We start from the raw sequence: 23,728 nt of genomic DNA, 5'->3' as shown, positions 1-23,728 counted from the left end.
GGAAAATGATTTCTTCCAATCTTCATTGCGCTCTAGCTGGTGTTGCTTTCGTGCAGTCAATTCATTCTATGCAAATGAATTCACTATATACCACTTCTTGTCTTAAGTGAATCTTCAGTAAATCATTTCAGCATTCATTTGCTTCTGAATTCCTTCAATTGATTGGAATCAAATTTCAATTGAAGGCGCAAACGAATCTAGACCTGGTTCATTGAAGGTAGTATTATCTTCATTCAAACGAGATGAAGTTTACTTCAAGTGAAGGAGTGATTTCTCTGTATCACGATGCAAGTTTCTACCTTTCTAGTACACTATGTGGCTAATGGTCCGTTTACGTGTTGATTATTTGATTATTAATTCTAGCAGGTAATATACCAAACGACAATACTAGCGTCAAAATATCATATGGATATTTTGCAGCCGCACGAGCAAAGAAGAATCGTAGGGGAGAAGCTACATTAGTTCATCAAGTGACTTAAAATTTGTCACTTCGATTTAAAATGAGAATGAAATTTGCAAATCTACAGCCCTTTCGGATACGTCTTCCTGAGAGGATTGCGACCGTTGTCTATTGTTTGATTTATTGACTTATGCACAGTCATCAAACAAATTTGGTAGCTAGCACCTTTCTACACAACTGATACCGAATAGTTTCTCGTGAAAAGTTCCTACTTCTAAGAAAACCTGCGCTAAGATTCCCCCTACTGCTGAGTCTTTGCATGCAACATTCCAGCTTCTATACCAGCGGCGATAGCTGCATCGCGTGTTTTTGGGGAAACCTTCAAATCTGTTTTGACGTATAAAAATCTAGTGGCCAACTTCATGCTGCTGTTCATACGGATGCATGCTGGGAGCGGCGAGTAGGAAACCACTACTACTTGTGATTCATTATCATTGCTGAAAAACTTTCAGGCCACTGGTGGTACAATTTTGTTTTGGTCTGCTTATTCTATACTGCCGATTCTGCCAGACACACGAAAATTCATTGTGTACCAGTGTTGCGGATTAAATTTAGTTTGTAAACAATAAAATGTTGATAAAAATTAAATTTAATTGCAATATTATACTTCTTGTTGCCCTTGCCATTGCATTCCCAATGGGATATTATTTAAATAATATGATTTAAGCAAACTGAAAATCATAATCAGCAGTCATGAAAATCGAGTTTCACTATTTCATTTTATATTGTATGGTGATCATCTGGCTGTTGTAGTATTTCCAAAATCACATTGGCACAAAATTTCACTTGGCATTCTACATTCGAAAGAAAACACTGCACGCTAGTAACGAGGCAATGTTATCTCCCTACAATAATCGAGTGTACTGGCAGCAAAAAAGTGCAGCAACCATCATTGTTGCTCCTGGTTGGTGGAAGATTATCACACCAAACCATTTAATCTCCAAAAAAGTACCACAACTTGCTATAATGATTTAATGCAGTTACTCTTACAATGATATTTCTATATTCTGCTAGAGAAGTCGCGAAAATATAAAAAAAAATCCGGAATCTATCATTTCTCTATAAATTTCCTTTACTTACTATTTTATCTGACGGCTTAACATTTATGTGCTATTTGTGTATTATCAATTTCCCACCTTATCGGCCGCGACGATTTGAAATCGTCGCAAAACAAATTGACGCCAAAATCGTCGCCAGCAGAAATGGCCATAAGATCTGTCAAATCAACTGTGAACAAAATTTTATATACTCAATCATCACATTATTTCCCAAAATCGAGTCCTGGTTTTAATGCAGATTGACATTATTTTCTAATAAAACTAACATAATTTTAGAATAAAGATGTTGGCGACGATTTTGATAGTGCCTAAAAAATGGTCGGCGCGTTTTGTTACCAAGGAAACAGACAATATAAGGAAAAGCCGAGAATAGTGTTTAAGAATATTTCGCAGGTGCAAGTCAGATATTGTTTCCATATGGCAGCACTGATCAGCAACAAAAATGAATAAACTTCAAAGCGGAGTATTCCAAAAGAGCTTATAACAAGAACTAAGGTATATGTCTTGTGATATGTCTTCACATTTTCATTGCTTTCGTACAAATTGTCATCGAGGCTGTACTACAGAGAGGAAACAATGAAATAGCTGTTTTTGCTCTCTTCAGCGTTACTTTTCTTCTTTAACGTTACCTTTCGTTCAAAACTAAAAGTTTCGTCGCAAACTTTCGTAGACGAAATTTTGAATTGAGAAAATGTGGTAAATTCACCCAAACTTAATTGTCTCGGCGAACTTCATCTCATGTAAAGTTGAGCCGATGAGAAAATTAATTCGGAGCATTCAAAAAATAACAAATAGAGGACACAATGTGCACTAAATCGATTTACCGCTTGATTTACCAGAACAATTCATTTTTGATCATCCCTTTTCTTTTCTCAGAGAAAGAACGAACATAAACTCGCCCAAATCGGTTTATCGAGGTGCAATGTAAAGTTTTTTACGCTTTAGAATTGTAAACCAAATATGAAAAATGTTAGTTTCTCAAATATAATAATAAATTTCAAGAATGCGTAATAAGAATTAAATATTTGTTTATGGTAAATTTAATGTTTCTTCTGTATAGCACAGATTATCCACGAGAAACTCATTCTTATCCTCAACCTGTTTCCATTACTGGTAATGCCATCTATGTGTCTGCACGGGAATGCAAGAACCAACAATCAGCCAAAAGGATTTAGCTAATCTTTCTAATCGTACAATGGCCAATGCATTTATTTTAGTTTGCCATAACTGTAGGCTTTTGTATATAGTACCATCAAATAAAAGCAAAACGTGCTTTTTAGAATCGAGCCGTTCTTATATGTTCCGCTCTATTTGTACAGAGATTGGACATAAGATTGACACCAGGTATCTGGCACCCCCAATCCTACCCACTACGTTTGACAATAGCCAACATCTTTGAGTTTCCCATTGTTCGGTTGAAATTGGGTTTCCCACTGACAATTCTATTTTGTCAACAAACCATTGTTCCGAACTGATTTTTTCCAAATAGACGTAAATATTTTTCACCATTTTTCGAGAACTTGTGCGAAAGTATGAACGCGAGGTGTGTTTGAGCAAGAATATTGATGCCTTTAATAAATTTTCATATTTCGATCGGCACCAAGCGCTCTACTTCGCCAAAATATCACGATATTTGAAACATATTTTCAATGGGAGGTTTTCGATGACTACACACAAAAAAATGTTGCGGTCGAAACTACCATTCCGAGGGTTAATTTAAGAATACGCACCGACGATTTTCAGCAGACAACAAACCCGTTTGAATTTACCATGCGCGCAGTAAAAATCAACTGTGGTCCTGGTGGAATGTTGTTGCATGAACTGAATCAGTGGTGAATTTGTCCGAATGCGTGGTTAATTTAACTGAAAATTTGTGGTTGTTTTAAAAACATGGCGTAGTCTTCAAAATAGAAACCGTTACCATGGATTTTTTTTCTGTGTATGATTACGCCTTCGTGTTAAATTAATCGATGATTTTGATGTGGGTATCAAAAACATGGCCGCTTCGCAGACCCCTGATTGACACAAATTGAACTGCTCGGAACTGCTGTCCTTCAAGTCAATATGCTAGTGAATTAAAAAATAAACACTATTGAAAGGCAACTTCTGTCAAATGAACTTGCACGAAAATTGGTTTTCTAATAATGAAAGGAAAATGACTATGATAATGAAAGGACGCGATTCAATTGAAAGTGATGAATGCTAAATTCATTTTCGACTGACGAATTTCAATTGAAATTGAAATTGTCTGGCCCTGATTTTGACAATGGATAACGTACATAAAGGGCTTGGTGGCATAGGGGAAGAGGCCCCAATACGCCCCCCCGATGCAAAACGCCTTTTGTGGTTTCCCTCATATTTACCGTCATTAAGATATCCGTAACAAAACTAGATCTACAATTATGTAGGATAGGCGAAGAAAGTTTCAAAATAGTGCATGGGAAGGTCGGAAAAACCGAAAATTTCCACATTTTGAAGAAACATCTAACATTTTGGCGAGGCAAAACGCCCTAGTGGCAATAACCTACAAAGTACTTGCGTCTCCACGGACTATCCATACTAGAATGCTGATTCGCCGACGCGTGGTACTTTGTTTCCTAGGAGCTGCCAACTAAAAGGCGTTTTGCCTCATGAGTTTTCCGGCAACAGAATATCACCACTTTTTTTAAATGTAAATATTATCAATATGATTGAGATTTTTGACAATTTTTGAATGGCATCAACTAGCTATCTTGTTCAACTGATGCATAATGTAAAAATACCCATGAATAGCGTTACAAATAAGACAATAGAGCAGTGTTTGCTTAGCTAAGGCATATTGCCCCCCCTTCCCCTATGGCAATCGTTCCATACGAAAGAGGCTGTGGATTCAATCCCATTATTGTTCCATTTCTTTTATTTGTATCTGTATGTGAAAAAAAAACCCGGTAGTGAAACAGTGGCGACTGTTTCACTACCGGGTCCAACATCGGAACCGGTTGAAGTTTCTTCCATTTCAGCTTTGCACTAAAACACGTATGTTTGCTTTTTTCACTAAGCATTTCTTCCCCAGTTAAAACTATCGTAATTTCTAGAAAAAAATGATCAAATTTTCACCATTTAAATTTTATTTCCGACTCTCCGTGGCAACAGCTGTGCTGTGTGATACAGAACGTACGACCTACTTCATACGGCTCATCATCTTGCTTTCATTAGGGTGATTCAAAATTCTACTAACTAATCTAAATTATTTTCATTTACTTACTGGACATACCAGCCGCCTTAATTTTGACCGTCACACATAATGTTTCTACATTCGATTTGTTTATTTCAACCTTCGATTGCTCTAACTTTCTACGCTGTTTCTCCCTTCTATATTTCTGCCTCTACTATATACTACACGTCTCGTTTCTTCATACTTATATTCTGTCTCTACTACTTTGTAGTAGTTTCCTCAGAATGTGAAGTAGTTCTCCGTCATGCATAGCCTTGCTAGATTTAGGTACATCTTCACCTTTCCTCGCCATGCTGTTTCTGTCCTTTGTGTTAGCAGCCAATCCTCCAGAAGATTCAGAGCGTCTTCCACTGGGACGCTTGGAAACTGTTACCGTTCGCAAACGATTTCCTATAGCAGACTGCCGACCAAGAAAATATAATAATTTAAAACGTATATTGTTGCTAAAATTTGTTATTATAAAATTATTATATGTATAATTGTATAAAACTTAGTTTAAAAAAATATTAAAAATATAAGCATGCACACATATTATATATGTATATCACAGAAATTCTTTATCACGCCTAAAGTTAAGAACACATTTTGTAATACACTATATAACAGAAAACGCAAAGAGATCTGCTGCATGGGAGCCAAATGTAGAGTTGTCGCGTATCATAAAAGGGACCAGAACATATTGTCAAAAAAGGGTATTTGTGATGAGATGGTTAGCTACTGGGCAAGAATATCACTAGTATTGGTCTCTTTCCAACTTCGAACGTCGAAAAAATCAGACGTGAGCTAAAACCAAGCATTAGCTAAAAGTTCTCCAAAATAGTGGATATAGTGGAAGCTAAGTTCCCTAGCATATAATCTACACAGCACCAGCTGTAGATACCATATCAGGTATACATTCAGGCATTACGGTGCCGAAACGAACTTTGCATGACCAAACCCACCCAGTAGCTATATTGAAACTAATCATAACTTACAAACCCAATGTGACATCCAGGACCCAATATCGCTTCGCTAAAGAGGTTCTCTGGCCCAATTACCCCGTAGGCCCAGTCCATAGGACCCCGTCAAGCGCCCTAGAATCGGACGAACCCATAGCCGACGCTAGTACCACACGTAGCCGATGCGGACAAAGGCCAGGAAGACTCGATCAGCACGGAGCCACGTGACGCTTTGGACACCGTCTGCATGATCCACCGATTGCATGGTCCACCGAGTGCATGATTCCTAGAAATCCCTGGACGTTAAGCTCCCCTTCAACCAGACAACCTACCCGCGAGCTCTGCAGCAGTTCATGCCGGTCGGCCACCTTACATACTCACACACACACAAACCTAGACGTTGTAAGTACCCACAATAAATTAATGTTAAACGAGAATTAGGAGTGTCTTTATTGAACTTTTGATTAATCTCTCGGAGCCGACCTTGAGAGCGAAACGCTCAGCTCTAGCTTGCCGGAATACCACAAATAGTAGGGACACGGCAGGTATTTCCGTCCTTCGTCATAGGGGCTAAAACCATCGAAAGGAACGTCCTTTAGCTAGAACTCGACTATAGCAGAACGTATCTCCTGAGCTTACGATTTGATACGGATGAGTTTGTCAAAGAAGTTTCTCTTTTATTGGTTTTCGAGACTATGACGAAAAGACGAAAATACCTGCCTAAACCCTACATGTTAGAATTCAAGAGCTAACAAAACAATGTCGCTACGTCGAAAGATACCATTATGTCCTCTTCTTTGATGTGTCCTGATTCCAATAGCTTCTGGGCAAACTCCTGGTTGTTGATGACTGACCTACTGGGAAATGGTTTTGGCATACATTGGAACTTCTTCACTAATCATTAGGCCAGGTTTTGCGTAGAGGAACCCACTGATAAAACTATCTCTCGCATCTCCTTTGGGACCGTACACTAATTACGTAAACATTTTTAATGGGTTTTTCAACCCCCTCTCCCCATGTAAGATTTTTCCCATACTTACAAATATTTTTTTATTTATATGGAACGCAAGAAAATGACAGACCCCCCTCCCCCAGAAGTGCTTACGTAATTAGTGTACGACCCCTTTCCTGGTTTATCCTTTATCGTTTTCTCCGTTGATCGCATTAATCTTGGTAGCGGGTCCACTCTTGAATGCCTATATGGTCCTCTGTTGATTTTCGTCGTAATCTGTTCGTCGCAGTCCTCTTTGTCCATTATCACCATTGCGTTGCATTTGTCCGCTGTAGTCTGATCCGGTTGCTCGATGTTACGGGTGATTGCAGTCTCCATATCCTCAATGATCTGCCCCATGTCCGATTTGTTTGTTACCGCATATCCCAATCCATTGTTTAAGTGGACTAGTTGTTCCTCCGTGAACTGCTGTGTTGAACGGTTCCTTCGATGATCTGTACTGTGGGTTTAACGTTTCGGATTTCCTCTGATGATTTCGCTCGCATGTTGTTAAGCTTTTTCCTGTGTAGTCTCCTCTTCCAGTCTGCTTCGCATTCCTCTGCTCTCTTCACCTTCTTCAAGAACAAGTCGAAAGATTCAGGGTTCTCCTTCGCTAGCTTCAAGTGTAGGTTGTAGCACTCCATTGTTAATCGTTCCAATTTGGCATAGTGCCGTTTTACCGATGTCTTCATGTACTCAGTCTCCGCCTTCTTATTAATAAATTTAGGAATGGGAGATCCCATCTTAATCTTATGGCTAACTGGCGTCAGCTTCTCCTTTTGACACTTCTTCAGGGAGGCCACGTCCTTATTAATAGCTGCAATTGTTCTCCTCACATTAAGGAAAGTATATTGAGCTCTGCTTGCTTGGATGCCATTTTCAAGAAAATTATTTAGCTCTTTTTAGTGGAATGTTTTCACTATCTTATGTTGTTGAAAGACGGGTCTATCTCCGCCGAGATCAGGTTGTTTTCAATAACGTCAACGTCCGTGTCAACCCCCTGGAATACCAACTCGACCGAACTCCCACCAATTGAGAATGAATTGGTATTAAAATGGAGATACTTAATAACTGTTACCCGAGGTCCGAGTCCCGAAAAAACGCTTTTTTGCTGAAACCACTTACCGTCGTGCGGGGCTTCTTTCGAAAAATCGGGGGCCAGTTTGGATATTTTGAAACAAGAATTACAACGTTAACAACTTTCAAATTGCCATTTTCACCATTCGGGTGTCTTGTTGATAGATAGATGGCAACTATTTGTTTCAAATTTGGTATTTTATTATTTTAGTTTTTTTTTAGAAAATCAAAAATCCAAACTAGCCCCCGGAATCAAAAGAAGCCCCGCACGACGGTACTTACTGATGATGATGTTGCCGGATATCAACTACTGGTTGATTGGTTCGTCGATGAACGTCGATGACCCTTACTAACGGCCACGTCAATGGTGGTAGGTTGTCTTCTTTGATGACTACTATGGAGCCGACCAAGATGAATACACCAGCAGGTGTTCCAATCTGCCATATTCACGATTCAGCCATCTTGGATTTTGGTATTAGGTTCTGCAGCGTCTGTATCTAACCTCAAACTGATGACAGATTAGTAGTACTTCGCATTGGACTCGGGGGCAGCCAACCAATCATGAACTCGAACTTTGTCGGAGTCCTCGTCGGAGTCAGTGGAAAGTACTACTGAACTGTCAAAAAAGTTCATTTGACGAGGACCGAATTCATTCGTGACGTCATGCTACAGAACCTAATTAGGTTCTGCAGCATGACGTCACGAATGAATTCGATCCTCGTCAAATGAAATTTTTTGACAGTTCAGTAGTACTTTCCACTGACTCCGACGAGGACTCCGACAAGGGGCGAGTTCGTGATTGGTTGGCTGCCCCTGAGTCCAACACGAAGTACTACTAATCTGTCACCAGATTGAGGTTACGTACAGATGCTGCAGAACCTAATGGGAGAGCCAGCGGGTTTGTTTTCGTTTTGCACTAAACATGAATTTTTTACCCCGCCTTCTTCTCTTCCATAAACTTGACAGATTGGAGCACCTAGTAGTGTATTTATCTTGGAGCCGACGACTAGATTTCGGATTGCGGTTTTGGTAGACCATCGGTAGCATTGCTGCACAGCGAAAAAAGAAGTGCTGCGCTATCTGCTGTATATATTTCCTACCGGTTAGTCAGTTCGGTGGAGCTCCTCTCAGGTCAGGTTCGGGCAAGGCGTTCATCGGTCGGCCGATAGTTAAATGACCGAGAGTTAGGGCTTGAACGTCTGACGGATCCATTGACTTAGGAGTGATTGATCGGGAATGAAGACACGCTTCAATTTCGGCAGGTACCGTTTCAAATTGCGCTTTGCTCAACTGGGTCTTTCCAACAATGCGACCACCGAATGACGGCGGAATAAATTGGAAGCGAATGTGGATTCCCTTTGTGATTTTGGGAGATGAAAAGATTGTACGGTGCTTCAAGCTGTATGCTGGTTCCTCGAAGCTCAAAATGGACTGGATTTGTGGCAAAGGGAAACGAAATTGACTATACAAAAAATGTTAGCTCACAAACGAATATTGTAAGAAAATCTAGCAAAATTGTAATGTCTTACAATATGTTCATAAGAATCTAGCATTTTTGCATATGCCGAGTTCTTATATAGGTTTTGGTAAGTTCACCGATTGGGTGTACCCTTTGACTTGCTGAGAGAAGCGTGCTCCAGATCGCAGATACATTGGATCCGCGAAATCTCCTTCAACACTTTCAAATACAAAGCCGGTGACTCTAACATATAGAAGGTTTCCTATCAGCTGCTGTAAAGCTTGTAGCTTCGCTCTCGTACAAGTGACGCATGAATGGACCGTTGTGCGGCCGCAGAGTGACCTGAATCGTTGTCGCATGTTTGAAAGCAAGAGCTGCGGTCCCCCGTGTAGGGTTTTATAGTGCTCCGTTCAGGAAATCAAATTTGTGAAATGGCGTTTACCAGGCAGAACAAGAGGGAACTTTGTGTCGATGTCAACCCATGAGTAATGCGATCGTCCATCTACACGAATAAGACTTGAACAGAGATAAGATAAGACTACACGAGAAGACTTGAACAAGGTGGCTAAGTCCAAACCTCTAGATACGATGTCGGCTGGGTTAACTTCACTCGAAAGCCGAAACATGGTTCCAAGTAGCTTAAGGCGTTGGCTCCTGAATCTCTGCAACTCGATTCGCCACGAACGTCTTCCACAAGGAAAATTGTGAGGCCACTCAACTTGGAACAACTGTTGAATCTGTCCACCAATAAATAACTGCCCTGATCTTAACACTGACTGTCGAGAAATTTCTCAAGATACTGCAAGTATAGAATGGCTACTGCAAGCTATAGAAGATCGTACTTGTGTTATAACTGAGGAAATGCTAATAGAATACCAAGTTGAAAAGAAGGTCATGTCCAGTTGGAATGTACCGTTTTGTCTCAAATCCCGTACATGAGTCAAAGCACGAACTCTGCCGTTTTAGCGCCCTAAAACTTAAACTTTCATCGGTTGTCTATACTTTCATCGGCTGTCTATACTGGGATCAAGATTACAAACGAATTCAAGTTCCTGTGGGGATAATTACACAAATAAAGCCAAAATGGCAATTTAAAAGCGAGTGTTCGGAATATGAGTCATGTTCGAAGTTTGAATCAAAACGGTGAGCCATTGAAATAGAAGATGATGAAGATGGACAGTGATTTCCATCGTGGAAGCAAAAACATATTATAGATCATATTTCGTAATTTCAAATTAATAGCTTGTGTACATGTCTCTTTTCCTATTTCACGGTTTTCGCACAGAATAAATTTTCAAAGTGTTTCTCGTGACTGCCAAGCGCACATTGCTGGTGGGAATCAACATTTGTCTCTATCATAATCACATCGCTGCTGCTAAATGTATATTGTCTGCAAAGTTTCCTCCCCTGGAAGTCCAACCCGATTGGCAGCGAGTACACGATATTTAGCCGCCCAAACACGAAAGACTATCCAAACTTCTCCAGAAGACCGGCTTGCATGAGCAAAATTGAAATACTCCAGCAGCACTCACTTCGAACGCGGGCGTCAATTGTTTCGTGAGAATGGGTCGTTTCAAGTTCGCTTTCCAACAACATAAATCGATTCAACCAGACAAGGAACAGCGGCCTGGTGCGAACAACCCCACGAGAGCTCGTTCAATTTTGTCCAGGGACCCCGCTACAGGGTACCTCCTGAGAAATTGGTATTTTAGCAATGGAAATGAGCCGAAACACAGGCATCACTCATAAATTGATTAACTATCATGCGGTGCGCGATGCTGGATGGATGGATGAAATACTGCGCCCGTATTCCATTCCATAAATCCATCGAAATTGGGACGGACAGATATGAGTTCTATCGAATGCGTTCTAGTATTGGTACGACTGCACATATTTGAAGCGAACGAACGAACGCCCCCAAACTGCATTACCATATCCAACTGGCGCTCCATCCATTTCCGTTATCAGGAAAGTATGGCACCTCTGCGCGCCGGGGCTACACAAATGCAATCCCAACAAGTTGCATAAATTCTCAATCAAAATGAATAAGATATACAAGCAGACAGGTGGAGCCACCAGCATCCATTGCCGCGGCGTTACACCGAACGGCAAGAGAACACCGTGAGGGTTTGCGATATGATGGATTTGTGGGAATTTTGTTTCTATGAAAAACAGGAAAATACAACCAGTTGATCCTGCTATTGACACAATTGGAATACCTTTTTGCATTATTTGTAGAATGTCATGCTTTCAGTTGGCGTTTTTGGAAGTGTATTCAACCTATGGTTAATGATGACTTGCCGGCCAATGTACCTCAGCGGTGCGTGTTCATGGCAGGAGATTTGAAATGGATTATCGCGGTTCTAGACGGACATATTCCAGCGTCGGGGCAATGATGTGCTTACAGTTCACCAGTCTGATACTAATGACCATTTTGGATAGTCTCGGTTGATTGCGCCCGAAACAGAAACCTATTGAGGTTGAATCGTTGGCGAAGAGTGATAAAAGCGAAGTTTATGAATCAATCTGTCGTGTCTCACATTGTCAAACGCCTTTCCTACTTCTCCTGAAACATAACGGTCGTCTTCGAGATTGCCTTCATTTGCTTGATAAAGTTCGTCCAACTCTGAGGCAGGTGTCTCTATAGGGAAATATTATTTAATGAAAATCAGTATCTCTGCAACACCTACCACGTTCCCGAATGAAGTTGAAAATGATCTTGGGAACTTGATCACAATGTGATTTGATGCTTAACAGTGTACGTCCTTGCAACGTTTTTAATTTTTTCTACTCTAATTGAAATGGTCCTGTTCATATGTATATATGACCTCTCTCTATGGCAGAGGTTACGCTCCTACCAGTCCGATTCAATTGAGCCGAACAATGCAGGAACGGAACGTCAACTTCTTTGGCTTATTATTGAGCCGATACGACTTCCTAGGTTTGGGTAACTTCGTCGACAGGTCCTCATGTGCACAGGTGAACGGAACATAGTTCCCGCCACAGTTTTGAAGATAGGATTTTTTTGTTTCGTGGCAAAAGTTCAGACAGAGTGCGCACTGTGTAGTCTTGTACGGCTCCACCCCAGTACCCCGAAGGCCACTTCCCCGAATGGGACAGTGCTCCGAAAGTCATTACCCCGAATGGGACACTACCCCGAAATCCATTACCCCGAAAGGCAATTACCCCGAAAACATTTAGAATCTATAGTATTCTATTACTATGTTTAACACCAACAGATATCGATGAATCGTAACAGTTTTTAAACAACCAGTTTAACCAACGGTTTTGATTTTGATTATTTTCTTCTAATTATCTTTAACTGTCATTCCTGTCATTATGACCTGGAAAAGTACTATTCTACGAAATGGAGTAAGAGATCCTTTTTTTCCAACAGAACGCGTTTTCCCGGTATAAGGTGAACAGTGTAAATATGATCTTTTTTTTTTAATAAACGCGTTTGCCCAGTATAAGGCAGACAGAGGAGATGATGCCTTATTTAAATGCACGGGTTTGCCCGGTATAAGGCACACCGAGGAAATAATGCCTTGTTTAAATGAACGCGTTTGCCTGGTATAAGACAGACAGATGAGATGATGCCTTCTTTAAATGGACGCGTTTGCCCGGTATAAGGCACACAGAGGAAATTATTCCTTGTTTAAATGAACACGTTTGCCCGGTATAGGGCAGACAGAAGAGATGATGCCTTCCTTAAATGGACGCCTTTGCCCGGTATAAGGCAGACAGAGAAGATGATGCCTTCTTTAAATGGACGCGTTTGCCCGGTATAAGGCAGACAGAGAAGATGATGCCTTCTTTAAATGGACTCGTTTGCCTGGTATAAGGCAGACAGAGGAGATGATACCACCTTTTAATGAACGCGCGTATACCTCGATAAGGCACACAGAGGAAAGACTGCCTTTTTGAAAGGAACGTCTGCTCGATAGAAGGCGAAACGAGATGATGCCTTCTTCAAGTCAACGCAACTTCCCGAAGACAAACAAGATCTTCCTCTCTCTCACTCTCATACACAAACTCTCACTCACTCACTTCCTCTGTCTCACTAATTATTACTCATTCACTCACTCTCATTCATTCACCCACTTTTACTCACTTAACCACTCTTACTCACTCATCCACTTTTACTCATTCATTTACTCTCAATCATTCTCTCTCTCTTTCTCGCTCACTCTTACTCACTCGCTCTTACTCGTTTACTCTTACTCGCTCACTCACTAACTCTTACTCGCTCACTCACACACTCACTCTTACTCACTCACTAAATCACTCACTCACTCTTACTCACCTATTCACTCCCTCGTCGATTTAGACCACGCTTCATCCAGAATCCGTTGCTTTTACTACAGCGACCAAGGAACAACTTCTACCTTATTGCCCTAGTAGCCATGCTGACGTGGACCGCAACTGCCTCCAACTCTCTGCATTGTGCATGGAAACGTGCTGCATAATCTGCCCCTGCCATTCAGGAATCTTGAAGAGTGCCATACGAAGTGGAACGAGATCTTACGGAGTAAGAATACTTAGTTTTATACTGCATTAAAACAGTTTCAGTTCCAATTATTGTTCATTCATTGAAATATTGAAATAATGACTAATTCGGGGTACTGGCTCATTCGGGGTAGTGACTCATTCGGGGTTGTGGCGTTCGGGGTAGTGGCCTTCGAGGTGCATATTGGCATTATGGGTAATGGAATAGAGCACTGCACGGAAACATCTCTTTCTCTTTCGTTCCTCATGAATTTTGACGTTTATTGGCCTTGTTGTTTTCTAATTTCTTTGCAGCGAGAAAGAGACAAAGCAGTCCGTGTAGTGCCCTATTATGAGTAGTGTCGTAGAATCGTCTTGTACTGTTCTTACTCGACGAAGAGATGTAACGCCCAGAAGCTCCTTCATTGTAGTTGTCCGTTCGATAAAAAAAAAATCAAGTAGAGCTTAAACGCCACTCCCACAAGGGAAACCACGGCCCAATATGATTTTCCCAGATGAGACTGTCCGAAGGGTGAGTCCATATAAATTTTATAAAAAGGATTTATAGATCAGTCCTGCTAGCAACAACGAAAAGCGCCAAACGGGTCAACCTTATCACCACATCAAAGTGAGCAAAGCCTTCGGCATCCGAACAAACTTTTGCCTTTTCAATCTATTGGGAAAACTACAATCATCGAGGCATCTCTGCATAGCTAACCTGAACATATTCAGGTTGCCTATGATTGCTGCCTTGAGAGCTGTGTTCGGAACTCTACCAGGCCCTGGAGCTTTGTTCAATACCAGGGAATTAGCCACCGCAAGTAACTCTTCGTTCGTCACCAGAGCAACCATTTCAGCCGCAAACAAAACGTCGTACGGTGCATGAGACCAGATACGTGTGGGACGGGACGGGAATAGTACCTCGATAATCCTCGCCAACCTATACAGGGACTGCTCGAAGAGTAATGATCCACCCCCCCCCCTTGTCATGGCCTTCACAATCTTGTAGGTGTCATCCCACGGGTTCTTGTTGGCTTCCTCGTACAGGTTGTCGAAACATACTCTCTTTTGTTCCTCTTAATGGCCTTGTTGAGGGCCAATTTCACAGCACGAAACATTTCACGGTGGTCCGGTCTTACCTCTTCGGCCTCGCCACGCCGCCACTCAAGACCGCTCAGACTAGCTTCTTATAGTCCGTCCCGCTAGCTTGTGTCCGCATCGATTTAAGAACTTCGGCGTACTTATCCTTGTCAGTTTTCTGCAACAATGCCTCTCTGTTCTGAGCTTTCTGTGCAGGTCGAGATGCGCTCGACTTCCGCTTCGCTCTACTGACCAGCTGTCAGGAATTTTCGGTGGCATCGACCGGCTGGTACTCTCTTGCGGTCCGGCGACATGCGTCTGGTTTAACGTTTGACCAAAATGCAAAATAAATTAACTGATGTGGATGGAAAAAAATATGATTTGGCATGATGGAGCCGATATCGGATTCCCACATGCATTAGCAAAAAATCGATGACAGTTATGATGTAAGACCACACGTGAAAAAATATAGAAGGAAGGGTGGTCAAAGACTCTTAAGCTTGATCGGCAATTCATCCTGGATAATCTAAAATTTCCAATCAGGCCAATGGACAAATTCCGAAAAGCTAAATCCGACAATTATGTATTTCGGGCAGGTCTGACTTAAAATATGATCAATGATTTTTAACATGAGGAAAAGTCCAACGAATAAGCAAAATTTAGCTTGGTAATCGAATACCAGCGAGAACTCAGTGAGAGAAATATAATCAAAAATTATTTTAAAATTAGTAAGTAAATGTTTTGAGCCATTTTGTCCTGAGGGATCATTTCAAACATCATACCCTACTGATCCACATTGCGAAAGTAGATGTAGTGACAAGAAGCCTCCAAAATAACAGTCAGTTCGGAAAACGAGCACATTGCGCTCCCTGGTTTCTTTCTCTACTCCTTTTAGTTCCCACCACACAAAGACGGTGCGGTGTAGCAGGTCTCCCTCGCACACTGGGGGTACAATCATGTCGCGCCACGATCACAGCGACGCATGTTGTACAACAGAACCACTCCTGAGGATATCATTCCGCATGCTCCCTTACATCACTTTTAGTACCGTCATCAGGACGGCATCGTAGACGAGCTGAAACCGCAAACATCAGCCGGAGCCACATCCCCGCTAACTGAGAGCGAGATTTTCATGTTCACGTGGCATTATGCTGCATAACTTCAACTACATCCCTGCTCATGAAGTCAGCCAGCAGCGCAGACAGCACCAGCGATGGGAAACCACATTTCATCTGAGTTGGGGATCCGGTCGTCGTCACCGTCGTCGCATTCGTCCCACCGCGACCGAACAGAAGTCCCGAGAAGAAGAATTTCCATTTTCCCAAAACCGGGCCTCGTTGCACAGTGGCTCAAATCCGGTCGTATATTCGTTGTTTATATCCTTGATTTGATTTCTTATTTTTATTTTTTCAGGTTTCTGATCACACTTTTAACTTCTCATTACTCACTTAGCACTTCGAATTTCTCACTTCTAACTTCTTACTTCTCACTACTCACTTCGCAATTCAAATTTCTCATTTCTAACTTATCACTTCTCACTTCTCATTACTCACTTCTTACTTCGCACCTCTCACTTCTAATTTCCCATTTCTCATTTCTCACTTCTCACTTAGAATGTCTCACTTCAAACTTCTTATTTCTCACTTCTCGGTTATCACTTTTCACTTCTAACTTCTAACTGATAACTATATCGTGCATGTAACTGTTTCTGACAACTTCGAGTTAGCGAGGTGAAAACGTATTGAAAAATTACTTCGACTTTGCCAATATCGAGTAAAAGATATATTGACTTACGGATGGAAAGCAGTATGCTAAATTTAAAGGACTTTAAATTTTAATGAGCAAGGGGAAATATCGAGATAGGGAGAGTTCACTGTATAAGAAAATGAAATTGTATCTCTTTCTGAACCCTTATTACGCTAAACCCTAAACTTATGAGGCTACAATACATTCCTATTGAAAATCATACTGTATAGTCAATAGGAACCGGCAATGTTTGCAGTTATCAAAACTTAGCAAATAATCCTAATGTATTTTAGACTTTCGGCAATACGAACTATCTTCAAAATGCTCCGAGTATGCTGTCAATATAAAGTTTGAACTCGAGGTAGGTTGAGATGGTTGAATGATCGCAACATCATTATTCATTTTGATCATTCTATTAAGGGCTAACAATAAGTTACAACTGTTCTAAATCATTGCCATTTCACTGCATATTTTAAAGCATTGCATTTTGGACTAATAGATTGTAAGAAGAGGAAAGTATGTCCAGTTGTCTAGTACATGAGAATTAAAATTTTCCCAAGAGTTCCTCTTGGAAAAATAGAAATATGTTTCGTTGTGACATATCTCAAAACATCTGACCTTATTATGAAAACATATTTCTAAAAAACCAATTCAAGTTTGAAAGATCGGATTGATTTAAGAATGTTTTTCCTAAAAATTAAAAAAAAATATTGTTGATCCCTTTTATTATTATTTTTGGGCAAACAAATCTTTGGTATGAGGAAGACATAATCCGACACGGTTGTTTCATAAGGGCCAATGTCGCAAACGTAAACAATGCCTTTTCCTGCAAATTCCTCAACAACTAGGACCGCTCCCAGCTAACAACCACTTGGAACTGGTGGCGCTCCGCGCCTTCTATCGAACGGAAGTGGAAAATACCACCAGAAGTGTCTAATATTCCTGAAATCAGCAGAAGAAGTCAATGTTTACGTTTGCGACTTTCGCCCTTTTGAAACAACAATGTCGAATTGTTCTTAAATATTTATATTTTCCTTATAAAATTTCCCAAAATTTTTAGATGATTCAGACATTTTGATCAATTGAAGGCAACTCTAAATAATGTCCGATTGAGCTCAATTTATGCACTGGAGCATTTCATCCGTTTTTGGACAATTTGACATCGAAACAAAATTCATTTCATCCAAGGATGGTTGCTTGGGGAAAAAAAAGAGTAAAAAGGTAAAAAATATGCTGCCGATGGTTGAGTGGTAAGGCTGACTACCGCTTACTCCAGTGAGCCTTGGTTCCATCCCAGGTGGTACAGTTCACATTTTCTAAGAAGAAATATTTCTGGTCACGAATAGGAAGCAAACCCATGTATTGATGGGCAGGGATGGAAAAAATCAAATTCTCAAATCAAAATCAAAAATTTGAGGATGAACAGCACTCTCACGCGATATAACCAATTTTTAAAAGCTCATTAGAGAGTGAGAATCGTTCGATAATTGTATCTCGATTGAAAGGTTAAAATCAAAGTTTTGAAAAATTTGATGTTTATTATCAATGGATTCCAAAATTTGAAAAGTTGTCGCCAACGACAACCCTACTTTTCACACGTGAGAAGTTATCAATTGATAATTCCAATCATTATCGTATGAGAATGATTCAACACAACCCTGTTGATGGGTATGATTATAGAATTCAAGTGCGCAGAGATGAGGATGGAAAAATCTCTCACTAATCATCTCTGTATACATTTACGATATGTAGCATACTTTTTTCGCGTCGTACAATAATTTTGTAAGCATTTTTTCTTGGTTTTTCAGATCCCCCTCCCTCCTTGTAAGATTTTTCCCATACTAATATTTTTTGTTTATATGAAGAGTAAGAAAATTACAGATCCTCCCTTCCCCCATATGTGCTTACAACGTAATTACCCAATTATATAACCAAATTTGGTCACATTTTAGTTCCTGCAACCAAACTAGTGAGAGTTAGGCTACTCGGGTAGTGAACAACCCCCAAGCTGTCATGATAAAGAATTGATTCGGGAGACTATATTTTTTTGAAGCTCCAAACGCGGGGGACACTGATTCTGATGATGTGTTTTAACTTGTTTTGCACAGCTGTGCACAGCTATGGCCCCCAACACAAAATGAGCGCTTTTTGACCATCGTTAGAAAGGTGAACGATAGGACATGTGTTGAGATGTCTATTTATATGTGCTTAAACCATAACCACTGCTGACTAATCCTGAAACTAATAATCCATAAAATGATTTTAAGAGGTAATTGTTAATCAATCTTCAATATTATTCACCTTGGAAAATCATTTTGACTTGTCATAAGACGAGTTTGTACCATTCAATTTAATTCCACCACTTGATTGTACCTTTACAGATACGTATTTCGACCTCAACAGTCGAGTCAAGTACGAGACATTGAAAACGACCTTACTGTTGAGGTCTAAATACGTATCTGTCAAGGTAAAATGAAGTGGTGGAATTAAATGGAATGGTGCAAACTCATCTTATGACAAATGAAGACATTCCACTAAAAAGCTCAAAATAATTTTCTCAAAAAAAAAAAACATTTTGAGTTACTCCGGATTTTTGCTCAAAGATGATCCACTGTGCGTCGCGCTGGTTCATATGGTGAAATGACGACGAATGCGAGACACAGCCGCTGCGGAGAAAATATGGAATGCCATAAATCAGAGAAATGTGATGCAATTGTACTTTATTACTTTTGAAATGCGTATCGATCCCGGAATAACTCTTATGAATGCGCCCCTACTAACGAACTAGCGGTGTACGGTTGGATTATGTGCAGAATTATGAATGCGGGTAAAGCTGTAGTTGGAATAATTTTCAGCCTTTCTACAGATAATCACCCGCTTTTCATGACTAACGAGAGCTCCACGTAAACCTTACGTTAACAAATTACACTAATGGTTCGTCTTCTCCTTTTCTGTCTCTTCTTTTTTTTTCCCTAGACAAACCCATCTGCCGGCCGGATCAGAAAAAAATTTATGGGGTGGCACGGAACGAAGCGGCCGAGATACTGTGTCAGGTGGACGCCTACCCAGCGCCGGAGTCGTTTAAGTGGTCCTTCAATAACACGGCCGAAACGATCGATATGCCCCAGAGTGGCTACCGGGTACATACCGAGCAGGCGTCCACCTTGACTTACACGCCGGTTAAGGTAAGTGGATTTTTTAATAATTAATTAAGAGTACTCTCTCCAGTCAATGTTTTACGCTCAGTCCCAGTCAAGTTATTTTAATTCCAAAAGCCACACATAATTTCATCAAAATATGAATGTTCATTCCAGTCGTATAAAGGATTGAATTGGAATTAAATTAGTGTCCATCAGTTCGAAATCCTGTTCCTCGGTATACGGAAACAAAATGAAATTCCACTTAAATCGCCCACAGTAAAACTGGTATACAGTTTCAGTTTTTATATTTGCATCTCACAAGCGAAATCAAACAACGCAATCTCACCTATTATGTGCTATTTTATAGTAACGTTAGTTTTAAAATTTCAATGGTTTAGATGTTTGAAAAATTGAAAGCGGCAACCGATATAACTCCTAGCATCAGCTTAAATTTCTAAACATGCATTAATACTTAGCGAACTTTTCGAACGAATGGTTTCGACTACATATTTCAACACTTCACTTCTTGATGAGCTCGTCACGCGGTCTCCTACGTGTGTGATACTTATGACAAAATGACATTCGTTCAAAGGGCTCGACATCCTCAGCTTGAAACAGCTTCCTTGTGTGTGTTTTTTTTTTGCGATTCCAAAAGATCTCAACCACTCGGCAAATAAACCAGATGAATTTTTTTTTTATTGCGTATAGTTGCCACAAGTTTTCCGACTATTGTTCTCGCTGCAGTAAGCATTGGCAGAAAAGGAGACGAGAACGATGATGTTGCTAAATTTATATAGCGTTTAATTAAATATTCAAATGTTCTGACCCAGAAAACGGGGACAGATGCTTCCGGCTCACAATATATGACTGTTCTGATTCAATAACGGTAGGGTACAATACTTTAGGAAAGACCTTCAAGCTTGAGTGTTTTTTTTTCCTGAAATGTGAAAAAACTGTTGAAAACAAATGAAGCGTTTGTTTGAGAAACTGCATATGTATATGTGACATTTTTGGCCAAAATGATATGACGAGCTCGGTGGTCTAGTGGCTACCGCTTCTGCCTTATAAGCAGGAGATCGTGGGTTCAATTCCAGACTCGTCCCTTTCCTACTTTGTTTTTCTATCTTAATTCTTTCTGTGTTTCACGTTCTACCAGAACGACTCCTACTGTTAAACCTTCAACACTAACAATCCAAAAACCTCCCGTGGCACCTATGAGAGGTCGTAGAGTTCTCTGCATCTTTCTTAAGTAGGTGTCCAACTAACCATCCTTTCCCTTCCTCAGCATTCGCAAGGACGTGGCCAGGACAGATCTCGACTATTGGAGAGTGCATTGCTTCCATCTAAGAGATAGCGATTAGTCCCAAATCAATATCTGTGGTACCGGATGAAAGTGTTGCTACTCTCATACAATAGTCTTGGCTTGTACCACCTACGAATTTGTGCGAAATGCTCAATGCTAATGCTAATGCTAATGTGACATTTTTGGCCAAAATGAGATTTTTATATATTCTGAGTCCTCGTCTGACAAAAACTATGAAACTTTTTTTTTTGTTTGGAAATGTACGATTTTTTTTTTCTTTTGTTTGAGAAACTGCATATGTACACGCACATTGAAGATTATTTATGAAGTACTACTTGTAGTTAGCGAACTGGAAGCGGCCCAGGGTGTTGAGTTTTGCCGAAAACTGTTGATCTGTATAAAAAAAATAGAAAGATATTAACACTGAATCCTTCGATTTTTTCAAAAACAGTTTTTGTCGTTTTTTTTCGGAATTGTGTAAAAAATATATACACTTTCTCAAACAAATTATTCAAATGCGGCGCAAAACAATTCAAGTCAATTTTTATTCACTGAAGGAATAAAATAGACCCCATTTCGCGGTCCTTAGCCTCTTACCCAGCAACTCCTGTCCCAACCTCCTCGTGGCGCTCGCCGGGATACGAGCAACTTTAGGGAAGATCGAGTAACCAACCCCGGTGGGAACTATGGTCGTATGCTGACAGGGAAGGGGGGATTTGCTCCTCTCCGGAGGTGCAAATCTGGTCGAGCGTCTGTCCTCCATGTTAGGAGCGGCTCACAACAGCGTCTGTTCCCCATGTTAAGGGCGGCTGATCATCGTCCGAGTACCAGCGAGGGACTTTAAACTAAACTGGGCACACCATGTTGCATCGTGTTGCATCGTGTTGTATCGTGTCAGGTAGGTGGCCTACCGAAGATTCTACAGTTACCAAGAAAGGCAAAACTAGAGCAAACGGATTGATTCAATGGCAACAGACCCGGCAACGAATAAAGGACAACGATTGGTAAGTCGGATCGTGGAACGTGAGAGCTTTGAATGAACCCGCACGTGTTGGGTTCCTGGCTCGTGAGCTGCAGAAGGTCGGCATGAGTGTGGCAGCAATCCAGGAAATACGGTGGCCCAGAACTGGAGAACGTGAATTCCGGGCGGTGGATCCCATAGCGAACACTTAATACAAGTACCACATCTACTATAGCGGTGGTGACAGAACAGAACGAGGAGTTGCCTTCATGGTGATCGGGAAGCAGATGAAGCGTGTTATCCGGTGGAAGCCGACCCTATTTGCATTTGAAGGATGGGAGTTCAAAAGGAGTTTAGTGGAAATTTCTGGAGAGTCCTCGAAGTAATTTATGAAGAGTTCTTGGAAGAAATACTGGAGGATCTCCAGGGAGAATTTCAGTAGAAACTCCTTGAGGAAAAACTGGTGGATATTATAAACGAATATCCGTTGAAAATTTTAATAATCCGCAGGTAAGTATCTGGAGAAACTTCTGAGAAAGTTTTTAAAGAAACTTCTTGGAGAAAATTTGATGAGAATTATGTAGGAATTCCTGGAGGAACTTCCGGACGAAATCCTGAACAAACTTCCGGACGAAATCTTGTAGGAACTTTCGAACGAAATCCTGAAGGAACTTCCGGACGAAGTCTTTGAGGGCCTTCCGGACGAAATCCTTAAGGAACTTCCGGACAAAAGTCTGTTGGAACTTCCCGACGAAGTCCTGAAGGAATTTCAGGACGACATCCTGAAGGAAATTCCGAACGAAGTCCTGGAGCAACTTCCAGAGAAATTCTTGGATGAACTTCTGGACGAAATCCTGAGGAACCTCAGACGAAATCCTAGAAGAACTTCTGGACGAAATCTTGGATGAACTTGTGGACTTCCTGGAGGAACTTCCTGACAAAATCTAGAAGGAGCTTTCGGACGAAATCCTGAAGGAACTTCAGGACGACATCCTGAAGAGATTTCCGGACGAAGTCCTGGAGCAACTTCCGGAGGAATTCTGGGATGAGCTTCCGGACGAAATCCTTAGGAATCTTCAGATGAAATCCTAGAAGAACTTCCGTCCTGAGGATCCTTCGGACGTAGTTCTGGACAAAATTCTGGAGGAACTTCGGACGACATCCTGGAAGAACATTCGGACGGCATCCTGGAGGATCTTTCGGACGGAGTGCTAGAAGGACTTCCAGACTAAATCCTAGAGAAATTTTCGGAGGAATTTCTGGAGGAACTTCCGAAGGAGGACTCCTGGAGGATCTTCCAGACGAAATTCTGGAGGAACTTCCAGACAAAGTCCTGGAGAAACTTCCAGACGAAATCCTGGAGGAACTTCCGGACGGAATCCTAGAGAAACTTCCAGAAGAATTCCTGGAAACACTTCCGAAGAAATATCAGGAGGAATGTCCAGGAAGTCGTAGAAAAAAAATTCCTGAGGACTTCGTAGAGGTACTTCTGAAGAAATTCCAGATAATTTTTGACGCTTGAAACAATCACACGCCGATCCAAACCGCCGCCACCGATAATAAACGGCGTGACAGGTGACACTACCGGCGCAGGCTGGAAATGATTGCTTGTCAAATGTAAAAAAAATTATGCAATAAATATCGCATGAAGCGCTTAGGGGTCGTTCAATAATGATGTCACAGGTTTAAGGGGGGAGGGGGTCTGAGACTTTATGACAGTACATATACTAGGTATACAAAAAAGCGTGACAAAGGGGGGGGGGGTCTAGAAATCCCAAAAAGTAGTGGACGTCATACTTGAATCGCCCCTTAA

General features: G+C 41.0%; 1 protein-coding gene across 1 annotated transcript in view; it reads left to right on the top strand.

Moving 5' to 3' along the window:
- LOC134227305 (contactin-4) overlaps nt 1-23,728 on the top strand; it is a 1,204,188-nt gene that overhangs the window by 1,016,084 nt on the left and 164,376 nt on the right. Inside the window, exon 12 of the mRNA XM_062708688.1 lies at nt 19,488-19,696. Within this exon, the coding sequence (XP_062564672.1) occupies nt 19,488-19,696 (209 nt within the window). The remainder of the gene's footprint in view (nt 1-19,487; nt 19,697-23,728) is intronic.

The sequence above is a fragment of the Armigeres subalbatus genome, chromosome 3, assembly GCF_024139115.2.
Source record: "Armigeres subalbatus isolate Guangzhou_Male chromosome 3, GZ_Asu_2, whole genome shotgun sequence".
Classification (NCBI taxonomy): Eukaryota; Metazoa; Arthropoda; class Insecta; order Diptera; family Culicidae; genus Armigeres; species Armigeres subalbatus.
This window is presented reverse-complemented; position numbering and strand designations above follow the sequence as displayed.